Consider the following 26982-nt stretch of genomic DNA (forward strand, 5'->3'; position numbering starts at 1 on the left):
AAAAACAAATCACTTGATGTGATGGAGACATCCCTTTATTGTGGGGACGGGATGAAGGATGCTGGGAGCGTGCCGGGTACCGGTGGCTGTGCCACGTTAACCCCGGGGACCGCCGGTTTGTCTCCAGCCGAGACTTAACTCCAGAGGTCCCACCGAAAGGCTCGCTGAGCGGCGCTAACCAGGACCAGCCAGCCTAAAGCACCACGGGGAAGGCTGGATCCAGCCCTTGGCGGGGTGTTTCCAGCGCCGGCTGCTCCTGGCAGGTCTCCTGGGAGAGATCAAAGGGGTGTGGAGCCCTTTTCGTTTCCATTCATCCGCAGGCTGGTGCAGAGCATGTGCTGGGGATGGCGAGTAAACAAAGATCAAAGCAACCTTACGAAATGCCGGATGTTGTCAGCCAAATTAAATTTTGGTAAGGCAGATCCTGTTGCTCCGGCTCTGTTGGCGTGGAGCGGGTGTTGCATGCCGGGTGACGGTGGGTGAAGAAAGCCACTGGCGGGCTGTCCCCACCTCCAGCTCAACTGCGGTGAATGCGGAGCGAGAGGAAGTCGATTTTCGGATTATGAGAAGTTGGTCGCTATCAGTCAGCAGCGGTAACGCTTCGCTTGAGCTTTTACCCTCCAAACTGTCAAACCCCGCTTCCCACCTCTGTGGTGCTTCAGCTTCAGAGGTGGTGTTTTTTCTTTATTTTTTTTTCCTTGGGATTTTTTTTTTTTTTTTTTTTAAGATTAATGTGCTGAATTTTGAAGCTCTCTTCCTGCCTGACCTCATGGAGCACCTGCTGCTGTGTGCACACAGGGCTGTGTGTCTCCTACTCCAAGGAAGGAGTTTTTCCCTTTCTCCAGGTTACTTTACAAGTCCCCTGGACAGAGCTGATGCAGAACAGGGTGCTCCTTTCTTTGGCTTGCCCCAGGGCTTTCTTGCTTAAAAACCCCTTGCCCAGGGGCATTCCCCCTTTCCCCAGCTCACCCCGGGCTTGCCAGCACCGCTCTCTGAGCCGTGGGGCTGCTGTCGGAGGGAACTGGGAGTCCTGGCGCCACATCCCAGCCTCGCGGGGTGGCTGGTGTGCTGTGTCACTGCCATGCCTCTGCCTTCAGCAGAAAGTGTTAACTCGGTTGGTTTGTTTTGCTTGTTTTGCTTTTTTCTTTTTTTTTTTTTTAACTCAGCTGCATCTTTCATCTCCTCCTCGGGCTGCTAGAAGCAGGAAGCACAGCTCCAAACGCCTTCAAAGTTTAGGCCTATTTTGAGATGTGGTTTGTATTTAACCTCCTCTCTTGCTTTTCCCCCGGACCATCCGGGAAGCTGCTCTTACACGAAAGCAAACCTCTCCGCCACACCGCCTGCTACCAGGAGGAGCCCGAGCCCCTCGGGGTGGCCACCGTCCCCCCCAGTGTCACCGAAACACTATCGCGGCTGCCCCAGCTGCAGGCTGAGCTCGGCCCACCCTTCCCGTAAACGCTCGCTAACTGCTGCGGTGTTTCTTAGAAAACTCGCCGCAGAAAGGCCAAGCAGGTCCGGCATGGGGCTGGGGTGCTGATAGTCACTTCGCTTCCGCCTGTTGCTGATGATTTTGCCCCCGCCGGGCTTGTGCTGCAGGAGGGGAATGGTGCCATGGTGTCCCCCATCTTGTCCTGCCGGGTCCACCAGCTACATCCAAGGTTTGGGTGTTGGAAAAGGATCGGTGCACGTTTGATGTCCCGTGCACCAGCCTTCCTGTGCAGTAATGCCTTCACCTGGCTGAGAGCCACCAGATTTGCACCCCAGGCCTCTGCCACCATGATAGGTGTGATGTGAGACCCAAAGATGGGCAGCCGCAGCATCGGCTGCCCGTTGCTTCCCTTCGTGACACCCATCACCATTGCGTCGTGGCATGGGGGACTGCACACAGGGGCTGGAGGAAAGGAAAAGGCCTTTTCACCCGTCGTTTCTCCTTGCTGGGGGAATCTGCGCTGCCCTTCGGGGCTGTCGGCTGTGACAGGAGAGGACAAAGCTGCAGGAGTCACCCAGTGGGAAGCGATTTGGAGCCAGCATCCCTCTCCTGCCTCCCTTTCATGACTTTTTATTGCTCCACGGTGTCAGCTGGGGAAGTACCTGCAATTCAGAAAGCAGAAAAAAAGGATGAAGCAGGACCAGGATGAGATTTCAGGCCATTGGACCTCCTGTTCTGGGAGTACTTGGAGTCCCATGGATGACTGAGGACTTGCAAAGCACCAGTGCTCATCACACCCATGGCGTCCTGTCCACATCCATCCCCAGCTAAGGTGCTTGGCCGTGTGGAAAGGATGGCCAGGGGAGCCTGGAGCCGCAGCAGAAGGGACATTTCTATTTTCCACGTCCCTTTCTGGGAATGGGAGATGAGCAACAGCCAAACATCTGACACAGCTGGAAAAACACAGTTGAGGACCGAGGAGAAACGCCGCCCAGGGAGCAGGGGCCGGGCTCGCCACAGGGACCCGAAGAGCAGGAGACTCGGAGGTGGCATCTCGCCTCGTATCCCGTCGCAGGGAAAACGTCCAGCTGCCCCCGAGGCGGTGTCTGAAACCCTTTGGCCCTTCTCGGCACAGTGAGTCACAGGAGCTATTTTAAACACCTGCCTTAGGACGAGGTGAATTATCAGCGAACCAGATGTCCCACAGCTCCAGCTCCCCGGTAATGAATCCTTGTGGAAGTCAGGCTCTGAATGCTTTTTGCCAAGGGCCTGTGTGGCAATAGCGTTATCTCCATGGGGCATGTGGGGAAACTGAGGCACGGTGCCCCAGCTCGCTGCGGTGGAGCTTGGGCTTGCCTGCCTTTCCCTGCCCTGTCCCTCCTCGGGCTGGGAGTGGCCACGGAGGAGCTCCCAGCTTCAGCCTCCCACTGCCCCCACATCCCCTGGGAAGGGGATTAAGTCCTCCAGGAGCCGAGACCAAAGCCCTGCACCCCTCTCAGCATGAACCCAGGGTGAAACATGTCCCCTCCCAGACCTCCCCCGAAACCACCCCGGTGCGGTGATGGTGAGGGGGGGCCAGGTGCTGGTTTCAGGCACCTGGAGTCCCTCTCGAGACCAAAATCTTATGTTTTGGGGTTTACACCGACCTTCCCGAGAGTGGGATCTGTGCTAACCCTGCCTCCATGACACATCGAAACTGCATCACTCAGCCTGAGAGTTGGTGGGGGGTTTTACGAGGAAAAAAACACTTTATTCGCTGTTAAAAAAAAAAAAAAACAACAAACCGCAAAACCTTTCCAGTGTGTAAAGTTGAGTCAAATGTAGCAGCTTCAGCTAAAGAAACATATTTTTAAAAGGGGTAATCACAGTGTTTCTTTCATCCTTTTCCAAGTTTTCGGTCCCTTTCCTCCAGAGTAATATTTTTGTGTCCTTAATCACCGTGTTTATTACAGTTAGGAGGGGGTTAAGCGACCGGAAAAATGAAACAACAGCTCCTGTTTCAAATTGAAGCAGCCACTTCGGTTAACCTGAAATGACACACAGGCACACGTGTGCGCATTTGAAAGGCAAGCGGGTTGCAGGGACGGAGCTCTCGCCCCGCTGCGAAAGCGGTGAGAAAAACAGAAGCGGCGAAATGTCATTTCAGGTCAACCCCTGCCAAAATCCTTCATCTTTCCCACCCCTTGCCCCGAAATGGGCAGGCAGGGCTGGGCTCCCCCCCCCCGCCGCCCCGGCACACGCGTGCGGCCTCGTAAGCCGTCAGTACCGACCCCAACGGAAACCGCCCCCGCGCTGCCAACCGCGCGGCACGGATGTGCCACGGATGTGCCACGGCAGCCGTCGCCTCGGTGCCAGGCTGCTGCTCGTAGCAGGTCGCTCGCCCTAGCATCCCTCTGCGTGTGCACGGCTGCACGGATGCGCGGATGCGCGTGAATCTTCCCCAAAACACGCAGATTTGGCTCGGTTTGGCCCAGGTTGGCGCCCGCCGTCGCCGGCTGAGACCCGACGGCATTCGAAGCGCAGCCGTGGATGCCGAGGACGTGGATTTCAGTCCTTTCCCCCATCCTCTGGGTGGATTTTCTCTCTTTTTGGGGAGAGGAGCGGGATGTGGGCAGAGCGGAGACAGTGAGCCACCTTCCCTTGCCAGGGCGGAGGGGTCACTCGCCCGTCTCTCTGGCAGGGTGTTTCCAAAGTCTTCGATAAAGCCAATAAATGAAGCACGAGAAGATGAGGCGTGAATTGCTACGGAAAAGCGGGAGGGAAAACTCCTCCAAGGAGGATCTATCCCTCAGGCTGAGAGGGAACAACAAAGCCAACCCACCCTGCCTAGTTGGAGGGGACGGCAGGCATCCAAAGGCGGCTTTGCAGGGATGCGCGGATGCTGAAAGCCACTCGAGGACAGATGGACAGACTCTCCGGTGTGCTCAGCCTCCCACCGACACCGAGGGCTCCCCCGCCGCTGTGGCATGGTTTCTGTTTCTCAGAGTTTGCAGTCGTGTTACGTGTTACGGGATGAAGTGATTTGCGATAACCCTGTTTGTCACACCTTGTAGCCCACAGGTTGTTAACTCTTGAGTGGAAAGAGCGGCGTTTCCAGCCTGGATGTCTCCCTGTTGGGACCAGCTCCTTTCTGGAAACTGCCCTTGTCCAACACAGCACCTCCTGACCAGGAGGACAGTGATGTCCCTGCAGCTGGGTACCTCGAAATGCTCTATTTTTGCAAGCTTTTAAGTTTCCCTTCTCTACTTCAGCTTCAGGATGGGAAAAGGAACTGACTCTTCTCTCTCAGCTTTCGTTCTTGTTCAGAATTGAAAGCTGTTGGAGATCCTGGGCTCGCTGCCAGAGAACGCGGGCTCGCTGCCACGGTCTTGGGCTCGCTCTGCCCCCCTGAAATCGCTCCCTGTGCCTCGGGAGTTCAGCTGAGGGAGAGGGCAAGAGCAGAACAGGTTGGGTCAGGGCAAAGCACCCAGGTGCCAGGCCAGGCCCTGCGGCCGGGCGCCAGCGACGAGCCTGTGCCGCCCTCTGCCGTCAGCCCCATCCTCCCAAAACAGGCTGCTTTTGCAGAAATGCACCTGCTTTTTAATTTTTCTTCCCTTTTTTTGAGCGCTCCCGACCCTCCTGCGTCCTGAAAGGCTCTCCAAGCCTCTCGCCGAGTGCTCAGTAGGAGCCATGATCCCGCCATGCCGGGCACCGGCCCTGAGGGGATGGCGAGAGCCCTGCGCGTCCGCCCTAGCCAGGAGGCTGAGCTGGGGGTGACAATTATCCCTTTTCCGACATCCCCAATGCCTGAGCTACCCCGAGGGACGCCCAGCTCCCCTCCCGCCATTGCCCTGCCTTTTGCAAAGAGGGGAAACTGAGGCGCCTGGTGAGGAACTGACTCATGTGGGGCACAGCCATGCCGGCGGCCTGACCGCCAGAGACGCGGCTGCTAATTCACGGGGGGCCATCACACGTTGCCCCCAGGAGCGGGAGGTCCCCACATCCCCACAGCCCAGGGATGGCAGTGACAGCAGGCACCATCCCGCTCTGCCCACACCCGGCGCCATTATGGCCCTGGTGCCTGACGGCCACCCCCATGGCGGGGTTTCTCCTCAGGGCATGAGAGGGACGGCAGCGCCCTGGGGGCTGGTAGGGTCCCAGGTCACTTGGGAAGTTTGTGGGTTTTTTGACATCTGTGGGGGTTTTTTCCCAGTTTATCCCCGTTTATTCAGGGGGTGACCACTTGCGCCTCACAGCTTGCCCCATAATGGCGGCTCCTCCCTCACCCCAGTTGTTGTTATGAGGGGACACCCCGGCACCGGGGCTCAGCTGGGGGCTGGAAATGGCCCCAAGTGACCTTGAATCCTTGAGGATTCAAGGATTCCATAATAATCCATGACAGCCGCGGGTGCCAGCGGAGCCACCCCGGGGTGCCACAGGGACCCAGCTGGGCCCTGTCACCACTCAGTGCGTCCCCCCCGCCCCGCGCATGGTTCTGTCCACCGGCTCCCCCTCGCGGCCCTGTGGGCGGTTTAACGCGCTTCCCCCCGCCTTCTCCCGATGGTTTCGCCCAGGTGCTTGCTGGGCGTGTCGGATCGGGTCGTCGTCCCTCCCCCCTCCCCCCCCCCCCAGCGTGAATGGTCTCTCCCCTTCCCCAGGGCGGTGTTTAACCCTACCCGCCCTCCCCTCTCCAGGCTCCCCCCTGGAGCCTGCCCACGCAGGCACCGCCGCCTCAGCGCCGCTTTCGCGCCCCACTCCACTCCCCTCATGCTAGTGGTTTGCTCCACCCTCCCCCCGCCCGGGGCGGGATGGTTTATCCCCTCCTCCCCCCCCCGATGGTCTCTCCCGCCTCGCACAGCCCCGCCTCCGAGCCCCGCAGACCACGCCTCTTTACCCGACGTCGCTCCCTCCACCCGCTGGCGATTGGCCGATCCTCAACGCCTTGCCCGAAGCGGCCAATGGCGGCGCTCTCCCCGCCCGCACCCAAGATGGCGCCGCCGGGGGCTGCGGGCGGGCGGCGGTGAGGCGGCCTGCGGGTGGCCGCCGCCTTCCTCCGCGCTCCGCCGCTGCGCCGCGGGGCCGGCCGGCCGGTGGGCTCGCTGGCTCGCTGGCTGGCCGGCCGGGCCCGCCCCTCGCCTCCCCGCCCCCGCCATGGCGGCCGAGAGCGGCAGGCAGTTCTGGAAGCGGAGTGCCAAGCTGCCGGGCAGGTGAGCGCGGGCCCGGCCCGGCCGGTACCGGCCCCCCTCCGTCCCCGGCCCCCGGGGAAGGGGTGCAAGGGCCGCGGCCCCCCTCCCCAGCTGGGGGGCGTTGGGTAGGGGAGCTGGAGCAGCCCCTCTGCCTTGGGAAGGGGCTGTCAGGGGCGCCCGCCCTGGCTGTGGGGCTGGGGGCCCGGGGTTCCCCCCCTGCAGTAGCAGGGATACCGGGGGTAGCTACCCCGGCTGTGGGGCAGGGCAGCTGGGTGGGGGCCACGGCGTTCCCCCCCTGCAATAGGGGGGATGCCAGGGGCTCCCCAGCCTATGGGGCAGGGGAATTTTCTTGGAGGAAGTCCCCCTGTGTAAGGGACAAGGGTAGCACCAGGATTGCCCCTCATCTGTAGGGCAGGGCAGGCCGTGTGGGGGCTGCGGGGACCCCTCTGTGCACCCTCTGCCCCATGGGAAGCAGGGTGGAGGGGGTCAGGGCCTTAAAAGTCCCCCCCGGGGTGCCCTCGGGGCCAGGGCTGTACCGTCCTCCTTTCCGCAGATACTGAAGAAACCTCATCCCTTCCCAAAACCCTTAGAGGTGTCGTGTTGGGTGGCAGCAGCTTTGTCCCAAACAGGTGCCCCTGCCAATGCACGTGCCCCCCCGTTGTCCTCTCCTGTGCGGGGCGTCACTCCGGGTCCACCTCTGCTCAGTACAAGGGACTGGGGGGGCTCTCTGTGTGCACCTCCCCTGCTTCGGTTCCTCTGGCTGTGATGTCCCGGTTCCTGTCGAGGCACCCACACTCCCCCAGGGGTGGGAGAAACAAGTGAAACGTCTGATTCAAGCCATGTTTAGGAAGAAGAGGTTGGTGGTGATGAAGGAGGTGGTCCCTACCAGGCCTTGGGAGCAAGGCTCCCATGGGGAGAGGGCACCCTCCTCTCTGTGGAGGCTTTCACAAGTGCTTGTTCCCATCTGGTGCTCCTCACGTTTGCTCTCATTTGCCTTATCTGAACCCTGCCCTTCCCCTCCTGGTGTGCAGACGCGGTCTGAAATGCTTAGCTGGCTTTAAATCCTGCTAGGCCAGTTAAATCTCTCTTTCTAATGTGCTTTCACTTGGTTCTTTGTCATTGCGCCGGCTCCCTCAGGTTGGTGGGACAATCCAGGTCTGTGGCAAGCAAAGGGAAAGCAACGAGCACTACGCGTTCCTCCTCTTCTGCTCGTTGGGGAGAGAAAATGCTGTGCTCTCCCTGGGTCGTTTTGTCTCCCGATTGCTCCCATCCCTTACCCGGAGGTCACAGCCATGCTTCCAGCTGGTCTAAGGCCACTATGTCTTAGACAGCATCTCTCTTCTGCAGTGAGTGACTTCGAGCTTCGGCTTGGAAAGCTCAAACTAGGTGAACCGGTCTGGGAGGCAGCCGGTCCTGCCCAGACAATACACTCCAATGTCAAGTTTTTGGCAAGTTCTCCCCTGCTCCTGACTGGCTGCTTGGCAGATATCCTGATATCCACCTCTAAATACCCTGCGTGCCGGTCCTTTCCAGGGACGGTTACCGACAGGTCTTGGGCAACACAGCCACGCAAGGTGGAGGTGGGATGTGCTGCATCCGTGGTCACTAGACGTGAAGCTCCCTTGCTTCTTTTTTGTCTGAGCTCTGAGAGATCTTCCTGTACAGATTCTTGGCTCACTCCTTTCTTTGCCCTGACAAGCTGGCAGAGGGAGGCTTTGTAAAGATTTGGAGACTGTGTTAGCTTCCTTTTCCATGACACTTTGTGCATTTGGTCACTTAGTTTTATTAGCTTTTAGTTGGTGCTTTTCCCCTGTAGATTTAGGGTGGCAGAACTAGTAAATGTTGTTTCATGTTTCCAGTACTGCCCTGTGGTGTTTGCACTGGGAATTCTCGCCCCGGTAATGTTCTGGTGATGTGTTGGCAGGTTGGTCTAGTGTGTTACCTGTGCGGTGGGTTGTTTATTTCCTGCTCTTTTAGAGAGATGGGCAACCAGGCTTGGTGCAGTGGGGAACGTATTTAAATGCTGTTTTAAAAGGGGAGAAACAGAGTCTACTAGGAATAAATATGTTCTGTGTCTGAAGTGGCACTGAGGTTTCATGGATATGCTTTCTGCTGCAGTGTCAATAACCCACACCCTGCAATGATCTCCACGTGAGCAGTGTAACGACACGGATACCACAGCCATTGTACCAGAACATATGGGTTGCAAGAAATGCCTGTCCCAAAGAGCTTAAACTGAGACAGGACAGGGGACTCGTCCAGTCAGTTTGGGAGCACAGCATCAGCTTAGGTCTCAGCTCCTGACTCAGTGGCATGTTTGCTGAGAGATAGTGCCTGCCCTGAGCTTTCTGTCCATGCAAAAGTCAGGTGAAGACAGCGTCAAACAGGGAGTTAAGCTTGGAGACAGCAGATTCATCTAGCCGAGCTGCATCAGGGAAAACCAGACAAGAGTGAGTAAATAAAGTTACCAAGCATCACTTGGTGGTTTGGTATTGCTCCCCTGCCTCAATTTTCTCGCCTGTAAAAGTAGGATGTGGTAACACACCTTTGCATGGAGCTGTAGGATCTGCTGGGAGTCAGCTAAAGGGACGTGAGCTAAGGAGCAGGATCAGACACCGAGGGTACCACAGACACTACAGCACAAACTTGCCGTCTGGCAGTCGTGCATATGCTCGCGTATCTTGGAAGTCAGCTCTTGCGCACCTCAGAGTATTTGCGCTCCTCCTGTCCAGCCTGTTACACCCTCTGCACAGGCGGTTAGGGCAGAGAATTGTAAAAGGTGGGATAAACACGGGGGGAACCCGCTTCATGCAGCGGTTGGAGCTCACCAGCACAGGCCGGTGGTGTTCAGCCCTGCCTCTGTAGCCTGCTGGAAGTGAGACTGTCATCTTCAGCTGCTCGTGTGGGAGTACAGGCTGATGAGCTGTGCAATTAGATCAGCTTGGGATGCTTTGTTTGGGGGAGCCTGGGTTCACCTTCTTGAAAAAGAGCTGCTTGGGAGGTGGGACCCTCTGCAGTTGTATTAGCCGTTAGCCAGTGAAGGCATCGGCCGATTGCTTCAGAGCCCCAGGAAAGGGTTTCTTCACCCAGAGCTGGCGGCCACATCCCCTCCTCTGTGTCTAACACACATTGTTCGTTTGGCTGGTGAACTTCAGGCCTTCGCACGTGTATCAAAGCGGTCGCCTGTTGGCACCACGCGGATCCCTGCGCAGAGAGGAGCGGCATTGTGACTGCCGTCACGAGACGGTGTGAGCTTGGTGCTGGGTATTGGAGAGGCTCTGCCAGCTCCTCTTCTGCAAGGAGCTGCCATGAGTCACTGGGAAGCAGCGCTGATCTCAAGGGGTTGTTTTTCTTACTCCTGATAATCTGCTTGCTATGCCCACCCACGGGGGTGCCTCTGCTTAATAGCTGTCCTGACTCCTAGAAGCTAATTAGTCAGCAAACTCTTTCCTAGGCTTGATCGCTGGTGGGTAAACACAGTGAGCCTTTTCAGCATTTCCAGCCACAAGGGATGGCTGCTGCAGCAGCGAGCCCACCCGTCGCTGGCCTTCACCACCAGGATCTCTCTGTGCTGTGGTTGTTTCCAGCCTCTGCCCTGGATTGCTGCATCTCTCCCCTGCCAGCTGGTCCTGTTGCTGCTGCCTCCCCAGCATCAACTGGTTCCCAACGCGCTTTCTGGCTGCACCAGGCTGCTGTCCCCCTCCTACACGGCTGGGCTCTGATCATTTTACTGCTGGGCACCATCTGCAGCTCCTGGAAACCAGGCCAGCTCTGTTGACCCAAGAGGAGCCTGTCCCTTGTGTGCCAGCTCTGAATGGCCCCTTGTCTCTTCCGCGGGATGTGGGGCCGTGCTGTGTACCAGGGATGGGGAAGACTTGTTTTCCAGAGATGGTTTTTCAGGGTGGGGTGGCTGTGAACAGTTACCCAAATGGAGGTAATAACTCACGATCCCTGTCTTGCGTCCAGAGTCTGTAAAACTAGTGATGAGCACTCGTCTAGTAGCTCCTCTCCGAGGTGATGCTCCCCATGTAGCGCCTGCAGCCCTCGGGCTCCCTGTCCCACTAGTCCCATTCCACGGGGAGGGGAGCCGAGGGACTGAGACGTGGTGACTCATTTCGGGCCACGTAGGAAGTAGTCGATTAAGCTGGGATTTGGACCAGAGTCAAACTGTGTATTGTACCAGACACTGCTTCGCTGTAGCGCTGGAAACAAGCCTGAGAGTCAGCATGGGGTTCAAACCCTCAAGTGTGTTGTGGAGGAGCCCCAGTGCCGCTGGTTAGAGTCTTCCCCTGTCCCACGGGGCTTGGAAGTGTGAATTCCCAAACCTGGAAATCCCCTTGATGGAGAAGAGAATGAACGTCAGCGTATAAGGCAGGGAGACTGAGGCATGTGGTCACTCAGAGTGAATCAGTGGTGCAGAAAAGAGCAGATCTCAAATCCCGGCTCAGGCTGGTGAGAGCCTAAGAGTTTAAACAAGGCTTCTCTTTGCTGCTGCAAAGAACAAATCTTCAGCTGAATGTGGCACTTTGCATCTAAAGCTTTGAAGACAGAAGGTTATTGAAGTTGCTTTTGGTCTGTATTCAGCTCCCGACAGCAGGCAAGAAGTGTGACCCCAGTCTAGGCAGAGGAGATTATTCGTGGGTGCTCTGTGGATTTTTGCATTTCTATTTTTTCTTGTCCTCTTCCTGCAGCATTCAACCTGTGTATGGAGCACAGCATCCTCCGCTGGATCCCCAGCTCACCAAAAAGTAAGTGTTTATCTTCTAGAGACGCAGGCCTCGAGGCTTTGCAGGTTTTTGGCTCAGTCCTGCAGTGGGTGGAGGTCTCCAGCATCCTCTGGCGTTGTGATGTTCCAGCAGAGAAGGGCAGCAGTGGCGTGCAGTGCTATCTTGAGCTCTGTAAAAGCTTGCAGAAAAGCTTACCTGCTGGCACTCTTTATGGCCAGAAATCCATATTGGACCAGCCACATCAAAGGAGACGGATGTATTTTTTAGCAATGGTGTCTGAGCCTTCTGCTCCCCTTCGGAGACAGAAGAACTAAGGGAAGGGGAGGTAAAGCTGCCCTCAGCTGCGAGGCTGCAGTTGCAGCACCCTTCCCAGCAGGAAAAGGCAGAGCTGATCTGAACTGCGTCCTTGTCTCTATCTCGTGCTGTGTAGCGGTGAAGGTTCCCTCTTTTCTGTGACGCTTCAGGTGGTGGACTTTGACTCCTGTAGCTTAAGGGTAAATGTGAAGGCCCCTGTGCCTGAGGAAAGAACCGGGCTGGTCTGTCTGCTGGGAGCCATCGCAGCTGTGTCGGGAGCGTCCACGAGCACAGACTGGCTCCCTCTAACCTCTGACATGCCTCTGCCCAGGTCACAAGACTTTTTTTGGGTGTTAATCTACCTGTTTTCTGTAAGGTGGGGGGAGGTGGAGCTAAAGGAATTGTACGTCTCTCCCCTTTGCCCTTCTGAGCTGGGAAGCCTGGCTCCTCTCCAGCTGCTGCTGGCACTGTGGCCTCCGTGCCCTGCCATCGTAGCAGCTCGGGCTCTGCCTCCCGGCACCGGGCAGCCTGGAGGGACTTAACATATTGTTTGGGTTTGGGAGGAGGAGTGGGGAAACTGGAAAAAGACTGGCTGATTGGAGTGAGGATGAAGGGAAGAAAATGGACTCATCTGACAGCATTGCTCTGATACTGTTTCTCTCTGGCTCCCAGCTTCATCAAGGACCGCTCCAAGGCCAACGCGTTGCCTATGAAAAGCAAGAAGGCCTCCAGCTTTCACGAGTTTGCCCGCAATACCAGTGATGCCTGGGACATTGGTGATGATGAAGATGAGGACTTCTCTTCCTCCTCTTCTTTGCAAACTCTGAACTCTAAAGTGGCCAAGGCCACGGCAGCCCAGGTTCTGGAGAACCACAGCAAGCTGCGGGCAAAACCCGAGCGGGCCCAGTCCTCTCTCAGCGACATGCCCACCAACTGCAAGGTCATCAAGTCCAGCAGCGAGGCTCAGCTCTCCAGGACATCTGGTAAGAGGCTTCAGGAGCAGCCTCCCGCTCCGGTGCTCTCCTGGTTGACCGCTGAACTCAGCCGCTTGCTGCTACTCGCATGTTATGGGCAAGAGGTGCAGCCTGTAAGCCCAACAGAGCCTTTCGCCTCCTTGTAGTATGCTGCACTCCAAGGAGCCATTTTTGGAGTCCTGGCCTTAATATTTCAGTCTCCTCTGCTGCTCAGTACCCTGCATACAGGCATGTTTGTCCTGGAGGATCCTGTGTTCTGGGTGCTAAGGGATTTTGGAGATCTGTTAAGTTCTTGCCTGGGGTTGCTCACCGTCTGCTTCCTTTGTGGCCCGGTGTGCTGCTCTTAGTAAAGGTCTGGATGAGGCCCTGTAGAGCCCAGGTTGGTGCAGCTTGGGCAGGGAAGTGGGCAGCATCAGCCCCTGCTCGCTCTGCCTTGTTGCAGGCAGATGGCTGCCTGCGCTGTGGAAGTCACCCAGCAGGTCCCTGCTGCCAGCAGGTGGCATTGGCAGCCCATCGCCTCCTCTCTCTGCGCTCGCAATTAGCTTGATCACTATTTAGATCAGAGACGAGCAGGGCAGATCTGAAGGTCAGTTCCTCTGGGATTCCCACGGGCTCCTTCTGCCCCTTCTCCTCTATCCTTCTGACCATGGCTTGCCATGTGGAGAGGGAAGTCTGATCCGCTGGCAGCTAAGTGTCTAGATGCAGGCGGAAGAAAGGGAAGGAGAAATGGGAGGGGAAATGATGGAAGAGCCGTGACAAATGCCTGTGAACTGGCTGATCCCTTGGAGTGGGCCAGCCATGCTGTTTGCTGGGGAAGAGGAGGGTGAAATCTGCAGTGGCAGGTCTCTGACAGTGGCCAGAGGAGCGAGGTAAGGCTGGAGAGGTGCAGTCTCCTTCCCTGCCTCACTGCAGCGTCTGCTCCTTGCAGAGGAGGCCTGTATGCGGACCCCCCTTCAGAAGCAGCAGTCCCTTCCCCTTCGGCCCGTCATTCCACTCGTCGCCCGAATCTCTGACCAAAATGCTTCAGGTGCTCCCCCCATGACAGTGAGGGAGAAAACCCGCCTGGAGAAGTTTCGGCAGCTCCTTTCCAGCCACAACACGGACCTGGGTGAGCGTGGCAGAACGTGGGTGCCTGCGGGTGGGGAGGGGAAGGCAGAGGGGGTCTGCTGCCTGCTTCAGTTGCAATCGGGTCTGCTCCAGGGTGGCTAAAATGACTGCCTGCAGTGGGGTAGTTGCACAAACCGCTCTGTTGGCAGATGGTTACATCCTCCACCAGCTGCCTGTCTGTTTCCAGTCTTTCTTCATCTCATAAGTGATGGTTGTGATCACTGGGGGCTCTTGGACTCTGCATGAGAACTGAGGCTCCGGTAGCCACCAGTCCTGTGCCCAGGCTGAGCTGAAAGCATCTCTGCTCCCGCTGCTGCAGACCCACAGCCCCAGTCACTGCAAATGTGGAGCCTTCCTGGAGGCTCAGTGTCTCCAGAGCCTGCAGGAGCAGACTGGGCTTTCCTCTCCTTCTAGGTGTAGTGGTGCCTGGACGTGCCTAGGATCTAATCCATTGCCACCACTGTCCGTTTGCAGATGAGCTGAGGAAATGCAGCTGGCCTGGTGTGCCCAGAGAGGTCCGGCCCGTGACGTGGCGTCTCCTCTCAGTGAGTACTTGGAGCTGTGACACAGGAATTTGGGGGGAATGTGCTGAGCCAGGGATGTGCGCTCCTAGACCTTCATGTGTCCTGTAACCAGGTTTGCGATGTTGTGCCTGTGCCCAGCCCACAGGTGAGCTGTAGGATTTTTTTCTTTTTTTTTTTTTTTGCTCGGGGAGTGCAATTGCTACATCCCCTTTGAGCACAAAGCCCAGACTGGTGCTGGGAATACATGGTTCACTCTGTTTTGGGAAACTGAATCCCATAAAGTTGGGTTGCTCCAAGATCAGTAAAGGCATCAGGGGCTGGGAAAGGCAAACCCCATGAAAGCTCTTTCCCCAGCTCCTGAGTCTCTGTGCCTGATGCTTCTGGGTGCACAGCTGACTGGCAGGGTTTCAGGGGATGGTTTGTGGTGAGGGAAGTGGGGCTGCCCTGACACGGGTTTTCCTGCCGCAGGGTTATCTCCCTGCAAACATGGAGCGGCGAAAGCTGACTTTGCAGCGTAAGCGGGAGGAGTACTTTGGCTTCATCCAGCAGTATTATGATTCCCGGAATGAGGAACACCATCAAGACACCTACCGACAGGTACAAGCCCTCTGCCTGTTGCCTGGCTTTCTGCCTTGGTATGTCCCTTTCCTCCCTCTTGCAGTTGGAGTCATGCTAGGATTTCCTCTAGTTGTAGCTATTAGGAGTCTTCTCCTTGCAGACAGGGCGCCATGTTTGTGTCCGTCTTCTTACAGGTATTAGTTTAAACCTTCCCTAAATTGATCTAATAACTAGATTTCAGACCCCAGCTCTTTCCCAGCTCTGGCCACCTGCCTAGACCTGAGCAGAGGAGACTGGAGATAAAACTGTAGATGATTTTCTCAGTGCAGCTGTCACCTGTAGCCCTCACTGCGCTTGTCAGCAAGTACAGATCTCACGTGGGGGGACACTGAGGGCTGGATTCCCCTCTATTAGCCAGTGAGGAGTTATTGTGCCCCTGAAAAGCATGGCTGGTGTGTGTAACCCACGCTCTCTTCCAGATCCACATCGACATTCCAAGGACCAACCCACTCATCCCCCTCTTCCAGCAGCCGCTCGTCCAGGAGGTAAGGGGGAGTGAAGCTCCTGCCCCACATTTGCTGGGGGGGGTGTGTGGAGTTGGACTGCCACTAGTGAGTTAGCTTTGCGGGGAAACTTCCCTGGCTGACAGCTCCTGATGCAAATACCTGCTGAAACTGTTTGGTCTTGTCCCATGTTTCTGAAAGACATCCAACTTGGAGCTCAGGGGTCATGAGATCAGCCCTTTTGTGGCGAGGTGTAGCCAAGAGTTGGTAAAAGACCTGAAGCTTTTGTTTTGAGACAGATTGAAGGCATTTGAACCAGACAGGAGATCAGTTCTGTTTTGCTACAAAGCCTCTTTTGTGCGAAGCAGTATGCGAGAAACCTGGGCAGGGATGGGTTTGAGAGGTGGCCAGGAGGTTTGGGCATCTGTCCTCTTTGGAAGCAAGCTCAGCGTGTGCGTGTGGTATGTCAGAGCATGGTGTCCTGGGGCTGGGGCAGTCTGGAAATAACATGTTGGTTGTTGGGGGCAGGCTGCTCTCTTGGGAACTATCCTGATCTGTGATGTTTTGCTGCGAGTGCTGTGCTGATAACAGAGAACAGCCTTAGCTTTCCACGTGATGTTCAGCAAGGCGTGCTGCTCTGCTAATAGGCAGCCCTGTCCTGTGGGTGGAAGGGTCTTAAGCCACCTGGATCTTGAAAAGTTGGGTCTGCATTTTCTTCAGGCAGAGGCTCTGATGAGGAGCTTGGGCTGCCTTGTTCTGTGAAGTGTGGGCTGGCCTGTGTGGGGATCTGTGGGTCATACAGGAGTCTCTCCTAGGACTTGTATGCTTCTTATCTTACCCGTACTGCAGCAGAAAAGCCTGTCAGCGCATGATCTCCGCTCCCTGAACTTAGCAGTTATGCTTTTCTGCCTTTCCTTTGTGCACGGCTAATGCAGGTACCTGCTTTCCCTCATTCTTCCCTAGATCTTTGAAAGAATCCTGTTTATCTGGGCCATTCGACACCCAGCCAGCGGCTATGTACAGGGAATCAATGACCTGGTCACTCCGTTCTTTGTTGTGTTCCTCTCTGAGTATGTTGGTAAGTGACGTTTGCTGTTTGAAGCACGGTGCTGCCTCTCAACCACGGTGTTTGAAATGGTGTGAAGTGCTGGCATCACAAAAGCTTGCCTTGCTAGAGGGGATGATGTGTTCTTCCTTCAGTGCCTGTGCCAGGCTGGAGATGCATCTTGACCTCTTACTGTATCTTTGCTGCCTGGTTGAATTGACTTCAGTTTCGTAACCTTGCTGAGCTCCACGGAAGTTGAAGTGCTGAGGGTGGATTTGCATTTGAATGTACTTAACATCCTTACAGCTTGGAGGAGAATGGGGTCTTTTAGGCGCTGAGGGAGTTTAGGCAAAGCCCTGATACGCGGAGTTGGGGGAGGGGAGGGTCTTGCTCTCAAACCTTGGGCTTGGAGCTAGTGCTTGTTCTGGGAGGAATGAGTAAAGGATAAAGAGACCCTGCTGAGAATGTAAAATAAACTATTTCAATAAAGATTCCTGTCCCGTGCTGCTAGTACAGGTGTGTTTCTCAAGCTGAGAGTTTCAGAAAGCAAATTGACTTCTCCCTGCTGCTTTTGGCAAGAATTGTCGGCCACTTGCTTTTAGCCGGAGATCAAGTCCTTTCCACCCGTAGCATTTTTATTCTTTCTGTAGCTCTAGCCATGTTTTGGGGTTGACCTTAACTGGGCTGCTGTAATCCCTATGTCTAAAGGCTCTTAGTTTTCACTGTAAAGAGAAGAAAAGAGGAATTTATAAGACTGTATTAGTGACAGAGAAATCCTGTTGAACAAATATTTTTAAAGTCTGATCCAAAGCTTGTTGAAGTCGGTGGAAGCCTTCCACTAGCTAGCTAAGACGTTGTAAACTAGTACTGATCTGCCTCTTCTGAGGATGCTGCAAAGAGGTCAGCTGCCTCGGTTTCCACTGTGGTAGCCGGTGTGGTCAGGATTGATCCCTAGGAAGTGCTGTTGCTCCTCACAGCCTGAAGGAGAAGGCACAAAATGTGGCTTCTGCTACCAGCTGGAATGAGTTCCCTTTCCTGGGAGGTCAAGAGCCGGTCGGGTCGGGTCTGACCAGGTTCCCTTTGAGTGGCTTTTCCTGTGCCTTACTACTTTAGTGGCATTGACGGTACTTAGTCTTGGCAGAGGCTGCTTGCTCAGGATCCATTTGTTAGGTCAGAAGCAGAGCTGTGCGCACAGTGAGTTATCTGTGCGGGAAGGGAGCTGGTCTGAAGCACCAGAGCTGCCTGCGGGTACCTGGTGTGACTTCTTGCAGTCCTGTACTGTGTTGGGTGTCAGGGCTCAACTCTCTGCATGTGGCTGCAGAGTTCATCCTGCATCAGGCCTGTCCATCTCTTGCTGGGGTCGTGCTTCTTGCCGTCTTCCAGGGCTGTTTTCACCCCTGACTTAAGCTTCCTCTCTGAACGTGGCCTTCCTGTTTCCAGCTATCTCTGAAACTTGTGTTGGAGGGGGAAAAACCCTCTGTGTGAGACCCGTTGAGTTGAATTTGGCCGAGCAACATCATGCATCCCCTTCTGTCCCCAGAGCCTGGGATTCAAAGCCAGCCTTTATGTCACAAGCTGTCTCGGTGGCTACCTGCTCCCTGGTCTGGCTGTGTAGCAGTCAGAGTTTAAGGACAAGATCAGTAATTGCCTTGAATGTACGTGGGAAAGAGCTGGCTCAGTGTCGCATAACCCCTTTTGCAATCGGATTTAAGTCACTGGTTTGGAGCCTTGGCTGTTCTCTACAGCTGCCTTTGCGAGCTGGTGCCGGGCAGGGCAGGTCTGGAGGCTCTTTGTGTTGGATCATGAATTCTCAGGATCCCTGGATCAGCCAAGTCTCTGCTGCACCCAAGTCCTTGCAGCAGGAGAGCCAGAAGAGGCCTTGCACAGTTTGGTAATCCTTGCGCAGCCCATGCCAAGGGACAACTCGCCTTTCCGTGGGGAACCTCTTGTTCAAAGGAAATTCTGCTTGTATTCTTCAAGCTGTATCCCCCTTGGGAAAGGGGACAATCTGCATGGCTCAGGCAGCCCCTGCCCACAGAGTCGCTGAGGGCTCATACACCTGTGTGTCATCTGAGGGTACTTCCACACTCAAAGGTGTGCGTACAACTGGCCTGGAAAAGTTTCCCTTGCCTTGCCTTGAAAGCTGGCTCTGGGAAGTTGGCACCAGCACTGGCTCCAGCCTCAAACCTCTTGGGTTTGCTGCCCCTACTCTCCTTTCAGAACGGGTGTTTTCTTGACTGCAAGATGCTAGAAGGGACCCACTGTGCTGCCAGCTGGCTCCTCTGCTTCGCTGCCCACCATCTTCCCTGTGTGTTAGAGCCTTTGAAGGGCTGCCTCCCGCAGCAGCTGACTCAGCAGAACCATCGCAGCTCTCCGGGGACTGTCGTGTGCGCGTGTGATTCAGAGCTGACAGGCGGAGGTGGGAGTTCACAAGCTGTTGACTTTGGTTAGCTGTTCAGCACAAGGCCAGGCTGACACTCTGGTTTTCTCCTGTTCAATCTGGTGGCTTCTCACATCACAGTCTCACCTCTGATAACAGGCTGGTCCCCATCTCCAACTTCACTGTAGACTTCTAACCCATCATAGAATCGTTTAGGTTGGAAAAGACCTTTAAGATCATCAAGTCCAACCATTAACCTCACGCTACCAAGTCCACCACTAGACCAATTAAGGGTAGACTAATAATTAATTTCATGTTTCCTGGCTTGGTGGCTGGATTATTTTTTAAAGTAAAACTAGGAATCATTACGGTTGGAAAGGACCTCTAAGATCATCAGTCCAAACATCAACCCAACACCACCATGCCTACTAATCATCCCATGCTTTGGGCAGGCATTGCATTTGCAGACAACGAATCAACTTTTCTACAGATAAATTAAAATCTCCTTGGTGCTCATCAGCTGATGGTTGATGGTGTCTCCATTATATATCAGTTACTAGACCAAGGCTTCAAACATTCCTCAGAGGGCTTGACTGGCTTCCTGGCAAGGGCTAGAGCGTGTCCATGGGGAAAAGGTGGGTGGTTTGGGTAGGGGATGGTTTGTAGCTTATCAAACACATTCAGGGAACAATTTGGCAGCTTCCTTTTACTGAAGTTGACACGAGCAACGAACCAACACTCAGCAGGAACCCACCAAACTCCCAGGCCTTTGTGTGCAGAGGGATTAAACGCAGCTTGCTCGGGGTAGTAGTTAGAGTAGTTTGGCTGGATTTGGGAGCAGGGCCATGCTGCTGTGTCTTTTGACTTGGTGGCTTTTTGTCCTCACTGTAGAAGGTGCGGGGAGGAAGGGTGTATGCCTGTCCAGGTCCTGAAGGAGGTAAACAGATCAGTGAGTGAAAAACATTTGCAGGAAGCTATTTCTTTTGGATGTTTAGGGAACTGGATGACCCTGTTATTAACTTGCCATCTCCCTGGCCTGACTGGAAGGGTCCCATTGATATTGCTTCCCTCTTCTTTCCAAGCATTGCCTTGAATCCAGAAAATGCCACCTAGGCTGAAGCAGGGAGAAGCAGCTCTTTCCCAGAGCTTCCATTCCCCGTGTCTGAACTCCCCTGCCCGCTTCTCCAGTACTAGTCAGGACCCGGTGCTTTTTGCTGTACTTGCACCTAGTCTAGATGCAAAAATCTTTGTGCTCCTTCCAGGTGCTGTGCAGACTGCTGTGAGCCCTTGGCAGATGGGATAGATTTAACTGCTGTGTTTTCCCCTTTCCCCAAGCGTGGCAAGCTGGCTCACCTTCTCCTGTGATGCTCTACCGGCCTCTGGCACGAACACGACTGCCTCGGCTACTTGGCAGCAAGCATGGGTGCTTTGGGCCTCTGCCACTGCCAGCTCCATAGCTGGAGCTGTTCTTCCTCCCGGCTGATCGATGGCTTCTGCCACAGACTGCTGAGCACTGCTTGTTTTCAGCTGGTGCTGCTGTGAGGAAGAGCTCGAGGGAGGTGTCAAGGCTGCAGGAGCAGCTGAGCCTGCTGTTGCTGCCCTCCGGGTGGGACGGGCACAGGCTGCCAGTGCCGCCGGGGAGGCAGAGCTTGAGCGGTGAGGGTAGAGAGAGGCCGTCTGGCATCTGGGGAGCTGCGGCAAGAGATGACGCTTCGATACCTGCCAGAGGAAACTGCATGCCCCTTTTTCCAGGTGATCAGAGAGGGCCCAGCAAGCACAGGGTGCTGAGCTGTCAGTCCTGCTAGAACTGCCTCCCAGCTCAGGTCCCGCAGCCCCTCCTGCTGCACCGAGTCACTCCCAGATCACATGGCTTTTGTTTGCCTTTAAAATGGCAGTGGCAGAGCTCAGAAATGAGTTCAGCATCCACAGGTAGTGTCAGTGTTGGCCCCTGCACCGTCTCCCAGTGCTCTCTGCCCATCTCGACATATGAGACTGCTTCCATACCCAATTCAAGGCCTTGCATAAGGGGTTGTCCCAGCTTTGGGACCTGTTTGGCATTTCACCAAGTCTGTAGAGGGGAGCAGTGCCATGGAAAGTATTGATCTTGCTTGCTCCTAACTGGCTTTGTTACTAAATCCTAATCATGGTTAAATTAAGACTCTGTTTCCCTGTAAGCAGGAGCAGAAGTGGAGCTTGGATGAAGGGATGGGGAGCCTTGTACCCGGGTGTTACTAGTCACACCGTGACTGACCCAGCTCAGGCTGTAACATCACCCTTGTTCTGAACTCTGGTTTTGCCCTGGGCCTGTTGCTCGCTGCACATGGTGCAGATTTGTCCATTACTATGCAGAGCTGAGTTGAGACTGGGTTTAACTCTTCCCCAGGCATCTAGTCCTGCACTGAGCCCCAGCTGCCAGGATATGGGGAGTCATTAAAGCTCCCCTACGACAAGCAGTGATAAGGGAGGCTGGAGCCCTGGCTCTTCTCATCTGCTGCAAGCTATGCCCTGCCTGGCATTTGAGGCAGGGGTTCAAGTGGGACTGTGATGTCCCTTCTCCGGTGTCAGCCCTGAGTTCCTGTCACCTACAGGAACTTTGCTTTCCCCAAGCCCCAGCCGCCCTTGGGCAAGCTGTGACAGTGGCAGTGGTGTCCCGGCTGCCCCCAGCCCAGCTGCAGGCACTGTCACCGTGCCGCTGGCTCCCTTTCAGTCCCTGTCAGAGCCATATGTTGAATCTCTCACTCCTTTCCATGGGGCCTCTTCTGTGATGCTGCTGAGCAGATGTTTGCGCTGAGCCACACACTCCAGAGACCTGGGTTTGTTTGGTTTTTTTTTTTTCCTCAAAGCTCCTCGCTGTGTGTGTTGGCTCCTGCTGGGGATCTCCTACCACTGTTTTGCTTTGACACCAGGGTGCTGGCAGGGTTGCTGCTCTTGTCCCCAGACCAGTGCAAGCAGCAGGGTGTTCCCCGTCACCTGGGCAGGTCACCACATCCCCTTCTCCATCGTGGTCCTCATGCCTGGAGCTGCACTGGGAGGTTTTCTGCACAAGGCTCATTCCTGTGTGGCTGAGCCTGCCTCTCCCACCAGTCCTGGCTGTACACATGTGGCCTTGTCCCACTCCTCTGCCTGCCCATCCTCTGTGGGGGAAGTTATCTAGGGAAGGAGATGGGTATTAAACAGATTTTTGCCTACCTTTCTCATTATCTGGAATATTTGAGAGTGGCTGCGGAGAAGCCAGCAGAAGAGTGATAGTTTTGGATGATGAGCTGCAGCTGGAAAATGCTGCTCTTTCTGCAGTACAAGATTGCCAGATTAATGCGGGTTAAGATCTTGCTTGTTCCTAAAGCTCCCGGTGGCAGTTTGCTCCAGAGCTGAGCTCTGCCCTGGAGGAGGAGCAGAGGTGGGAGCAGCATTGGAGTCGCTGGCTCCGCATTTGCCATCCTCCTGCGGGCAGGATCTGTGAGCGGCGGTTTTCACAGTGCTGCCAACCTGCGACAGCTGCCCTGCGGCATATCTGAGCCGAGGGGGTGGCCCGGCTCCAGCCCCAAGCCCCATCCTCTCCCTCTCTTGATCTTTTCCAAGCAAGATCAAAGATGCTTGTTTGGCTTTCTGAGCCTCTGGGTTTGGAAATGGGCCAGTTTAGCCCTGGCATCTGTCGATCCGATTTAGCAGCATGACAGCTCCCTCCAAGGCCTCTGTCAGCAGTGCCATGGGCGCTCTCGAGGAAAGGGAGGGAGCTGCTGGGTCGGCCAAGCCAGGAGGGCCAGACCTGAGTCTCCTGACTATCTCCTCCCTAGCTTCCACTGCCTTCCCTGCCTCTTGCCCTCTACAGCCTCCAGGTTATGGTGAGCCCAGCCTGGAGCAGGTGATCTCTGCTCCAAACCCAGCCAGCATTGCTGCTGTCCCACTCTTGAGGCATCTGATCTCTCCCTTGCCCTTCCTGGGGGTTCATAAGCCCATTTAAAAGCAAGGGCAACCTTTTGCACTCTGTTAGTACCCTTTGGGGACAGGGCTGCCACTAACCCTTGTGCTCTCAGACCCCCAGTTTGCTGGGTTTGAAAAACAAGCTTGCATAGATCTCTGCTTCCCCTGCAGCAAGGCTCTTCTGTGCATGGGGCTGCTTCTGCTTGCTGGAGCTCTCCTGTCAGCTGGGCTCGAGGAATAGGAGAGGCTCTGCGAAGCTGAGCAGTCTCTCTGCTGCGTGGCCCCGCTCTCAGGCTCCGTGCTGGATTTAACATGGATCCTTTTGCTCTCCTGGACGATGTTTGTGTGCTTTTGGATCCTTGCAACTGTGTCCGGCTCTCCTGTAGAGGTTTCTGAGGCTTTGGCAGTTCTTTCTCATGGGTCCTCAGAGTTGGCAGCTGCTTTTTGGGTGCCTCTGTTGTGCTTCAGTCCTGGGATGATGCTGATGAATCCAACTGGGAGTGGGAGCTGAGCTCCTTTGTGCTGCCCCAGGCCAAAGGCAGCGTTTGCTTCCCTGGTTTGTGGCTGCAGTGATGGATTCGCCTCTCCCAGTTCTCCCTGTGGTGCTGCCAGCTGGCAGAGACCTGCTGTCACCCAGGGCGGGATGGGCTCTAGCAAGAGGGGTCCCACATGCCGGGGGCTTTGTCCATGCACATCCCTCGCCCCAGAGGGACGACAACAGCAGCAGCGCTGTGGGATCCCTTCCACGGAGCCCTGGGGAGCTGGGCTGGGTTCGGATCGTGGCCACTGAGTCTTTTGGAATCCCTCAGCCCTTCGCCTGGCCTGGAGAAGTAGGGCAGTGCATGAGTGCCGTGCTCTGTGCCAGGTAGGCCACTCACATCACACAGGGAGCCTTGTAGTGCCTCTTGCCCTGCCTTGGCTTGATAAAGCCCCTTGGTGTGTGCCGTGAGCTGCCTGGTGTCCCCCATCCTCCTGATGCTCTTCCCTCTCTGTTTTGCAGAGGAGGACGTGGAGAACTTCGACGTGACAAACCTGTCGCAGGATGTTTTACGGAGCATCGAAGCTGATAGCTTCTGGTGCATGAGCAAGCTGCTGGACGGGATACAGGTGAGCCTCTTTGGGGGCCACAGAGGTTTCTCTCCCCTTGCTGGCGTAGCAGTGCGGTCATCTCTCTGTGTTTGGGTGAGTGCTCTACGTGTCCTAGCATTAGGGAGACTTTGCTGCTTCGCTGAGCTAAATCTGTGGGTAAAATCCTGGCGAAATAAGACACTGTGGTTGTCCAACCAGTGCTGTCCTGACTAGGGACTACACAGCAGGCAGATGATCCTGGTGCTCAGGAGCTGTGTCTGCTTGGCTCGTGGTGATCTCAGCTCCCTGTGGAGCTGGGGATCTGGTTTTGGTCATTTCTAGCTGCTCTTAGAGCTGCTGCTTCTGACTGATGGCCTCTCTCCACAGGATAACTACACCTTTGCACAGCCAGGGATCCAGAAGAAAGTCAAAGCCCTGGAGGAGCTAGTCAGCCGGATCGATGGTAGGTGACGAGGGGATCTGAGCAGGTGACAACAGCGAGAGGCCTCCTTTGCAAGTAGCACCCTCAGCGCAGGGGTAGATGCTTACCTACAAGACGTATGGAAGCAGGGCAGGGTAGGGTTGGCCAGAAACCTCCTAGGAATGGGGTTTTGCTGGCCAGGTAGTACAAGGCGAGGAGCGGAGGCATTTGGGAGATGAGGTCTCAGCCTTCAAGTGCGTGAAAGCCAGCGTGTTGGGGCCAGCGCCTTGCACAGGAGCTGGGGCACCATGGTCCCCAGGTATGTAAGTGAAATGTGCTGTTTCAGAGCAGGTACATAATCACTTTAGGAAGTACGAGGTCGAATACCTGCAGTTTGCCTTTCGCTGGATGAACAATCTGCTGATGAGGGAGCTGCCTCTTCGCTGCACCATCCGCCTCTGGGACACCTACCAGGTACGCAGCCTCCCGCTGCCTTCCCTGCTTGGCTGGTCACGGTGGGACCAATTCCCTGTACGCGGGGGGATGGAGGTGTTCTGGCAGCACCGTGCAGCTGGGGAGATGAGGGAAGCAAAGCAGCGTGGCCCTGGGACTTTTACAGCCAGCTGGCTGACGGGTGGCCCAGTGGGACATCTGTGTCCAGGGAAGTCGTGCTCCAGCTGAGCTGCAGGAGCTGACCCAGAGTTTTGCTGTCCGCAGTCGGAGCCAGAAGGATTCTCACATTTCCACCTGTACGTCTGCGCCGCCTTCTTGATCAAGTGGCGTAAGGAGATCCTAGATGAGGAAGACTTCCAAGTAAGTCCGTGGGGCTGGGGGTAATTCCCTGGGGGTAGAGGGGAGGGATTTGCTCTGGTTGGGAGCCCAGCGTGGCCGCAGTCAGTCCTCATCTCAAAGCTGGCTCCAGGATCATCCAGTCTCAGGATCTTTGCCTCAAAGTAACTTCTGAGCCTCAGTGCTCAGGACAGAGAACTGAGCTGTTGGAGGGTTGAAATACCATCAAATAAATGATGATATGATCATATCATATCAAAAATGATGAAACATCAGATACCAGCTCTTCCCTGGGCTTGAGCTTTGATCACGGTAAGTCCCTTCATGTTTGCCTTCTGGTGTCCGGCTGTAACGTTATGGCAGCAGCCTTTATCTCAAGGGGTTTGGGGGCATCTGAGGTGCTTCACTGATTCGGATCTAGACACGAGCCCATCTTAATGCTGTCTCTGAGCCTTTTAGACCTGCGAGCGTGGTGAGCAAAAGTTATTGAGAGCTGCTGCCTCTGGTCGTGCCAGCCCTGAGCCTGCTCTGGAGCTGTACTCCGCCTTCAACCAGCACAAACTAAGCACCTTCCCTTCTTTCAGGGCCTTCTAATGTTGTTACAAAACCTGCCCACGATACACTGGGGTAACGAAGAGATCGGACTCCTGCTCGCCGAAGCCTACAGACTCAAGTACATGTTTGCAGACGCCCCCAATCATTACCGCCGATAGGTGCCAGGACTCGACTCCCTCCTCTCCCCCACGCTCACCCCCTCGTCCTGGCCCGATCTGATCACTGTGGCATTTTTGTCATCCCAAGTCCTCGGACACTCCGGCCGGGAGCTGCTCCTCGCTGTACAAAGCTCACATTGACTCTTGTCTTAACTCTTAACGTGTGCCTGTCTGCCACTCCATGCGCCTGGATGTGCCACTCCAACGACCGTCAGTATTTCATGCCGTGCCGGTGGTTTGAGCCAGGGAGAGAGGATTGAAGGGGCTGGGGAGGGGGGCATGGGGGCAGCTTTACAGATAAACTGAGCCGAGGACGAAGCCCTCCTGTCCTCTCCGCCCCTTGCCCTGGGCTTGTCCGGCTGGGACCACCTTGGCTTGGCCGCCTCGTGTTAACTTGCCACCACGTGTGCTGCCCCATCTGCTCCCCTTCTCTCTTCCGACGCCGTTCACTCCAACTCTTTCACTCCAACTCCCAGACGAAAATGCCTTATCGGAGACCCGCCTGGCTGGAAAATCCTTCCCCCCGAGGGCAGCGGGGCAAGAAGTTTCTCTCAGGGCCTAGCTTCGCTCCGAGGGTCCAGAGACCCCCAAGCACTTTGTGGGTTCGCGAGAGACCCCCGGCACCTGCCCTCCCTCCTCTCCATCCTCTTCGCCTCCCTCTCCCCCGGGGTGGGCATGGCTGGGGGGACCGCTCCATCCTCGCGTGGTTCGAATGACCCCCCCCCCAGCTTGACGGGACTTTTTGGTGACTGATGTGCTGTTGGTACGGCCTCCTCCGGCGCGGGGGGGAGGCATGGGGGGCTGGCAGGGGAGCGGCATCTCCCGAAACCCCCTTGCAAAGCCCCCGCTCCTCCGAGGCGTTCTGTGTATATTGTGTTCTTGTGTATATGGGTCAAAGATGTACAATATACGTCTTCTGTTTGTAGCAGATAATGATTTTATATTTATAACGTGCACCCCTTGTTCTCCCCATCCTCTCCACGCCTGGGAAGGCTGCCTGGGTATGGCATCACGGGGCTTTGGACCCCTCCAGAGGCAGGGGGGGCATTTTGGAGCCACAGGTGTTTCTGCCCCAGCGTGGTTTTGCAGCGTTGGATCTGCCAGGAAGAGATGCAATAGAAATACATATCTCAAGGCTTCCCCTGCAAAGAGGATTTGGGCGTTTCATGGAGATGGGAGCTCCCAGCGGGAAGCAGGGGAGAGCTGTGTCGAGGAAACAGGGTTGGCTGCTGGCACGTGCCCCTGCGAGCGCTGCGGGGCCCAGCCGTGCCGGTGCTGCCGGCGGGACTCTCCGGGGAGGAACAATCCCAGCTCGGGCTCTGGCTGCCCGCAGCGCTCCCAGCCCCGCGGAACGTCCTCCCCAG

The 26982-nt window shown here is 55.8% G+C and overlaps 1 protein-coding gene across 2 annotated transcripts; it reads left to right on the top strand.

The window, feature by feature from the left end:
• The first annotated feature begins 6559 nt into the window (after nt 1–6559).
• On the top strand, nt 6560–25754 carry TBC1D22B (TBC1 domain family member 22B). 2 transcript variants are annotated; one of them, XM_075722235.1, is made up of 13 exons: nt 6560–6615; nt 11286–11342; nt 12288–12598; nt 13518–13697; nt 14171–14241; nt 14689–14817; nt 15258–15323; nt 16245–16359; nt 23628–23734; nt 24083–24158; nt 24463–24590; nt 24834–24929; nt 25490–25754. In XM_075722235.1, exons 1-13 carry the CDS (start codon nt 6560–6562, stop codon nt 25616–25618), a joined length of 1521 nt encoding a protein of 506 aa, XP_075578350.1. In that variant the 3' UTR covers nt 25619–25754. The 2 variants fall into 2 exon arrangements, with proteins under 2 accessions (XP_075578350.1, XP_075578352.1); XM_075722237.1 differs by lacking the exons at nt 6560–6615; nt 11286–11342 and adding an exon at nt 11731–11946.
• Nucleotides 25755–26982: the final 1228 nt, after the last annotated feature.

Source organism: Pelecanus crispus, chromosome 17 (assembly GCF_030463565.1).
Source record: "Pelecanus crispus isolate bPelCri1 chromosome 17, bPelCri1.pri, whole genome shotgun sequence".
NCBI lineage: Eukaryota > Metazoa > Chordata > Aves > Pelecaniformes > Pelecanidae > Pelecanus > Pelecanus crispus.

Coding starts and splice junctions, on each gene's coding strand:
- TBC1D22B (XM_075722235.1), top strand. CDS start 6,560: ATGGCGGCCGAGAGCGGCAGGCAGTTCTGGAAGCGGAGTGCCAAGCTG. Junction 11,343..12,287: donor GATCCCCAGCTCACCAAAAA/GTAAGTGTTTAT, acceptor TCTGGCTCCCAG/CTTCATCAAGGACCGCTCCA. Junction 24,591..24,833: donor GCCTCTGGGACACCTACCAG/GTACGCAGCCTC, acceptor TGCTGTCCGCAG/TCGGAGCCAGAAGGATTCTC.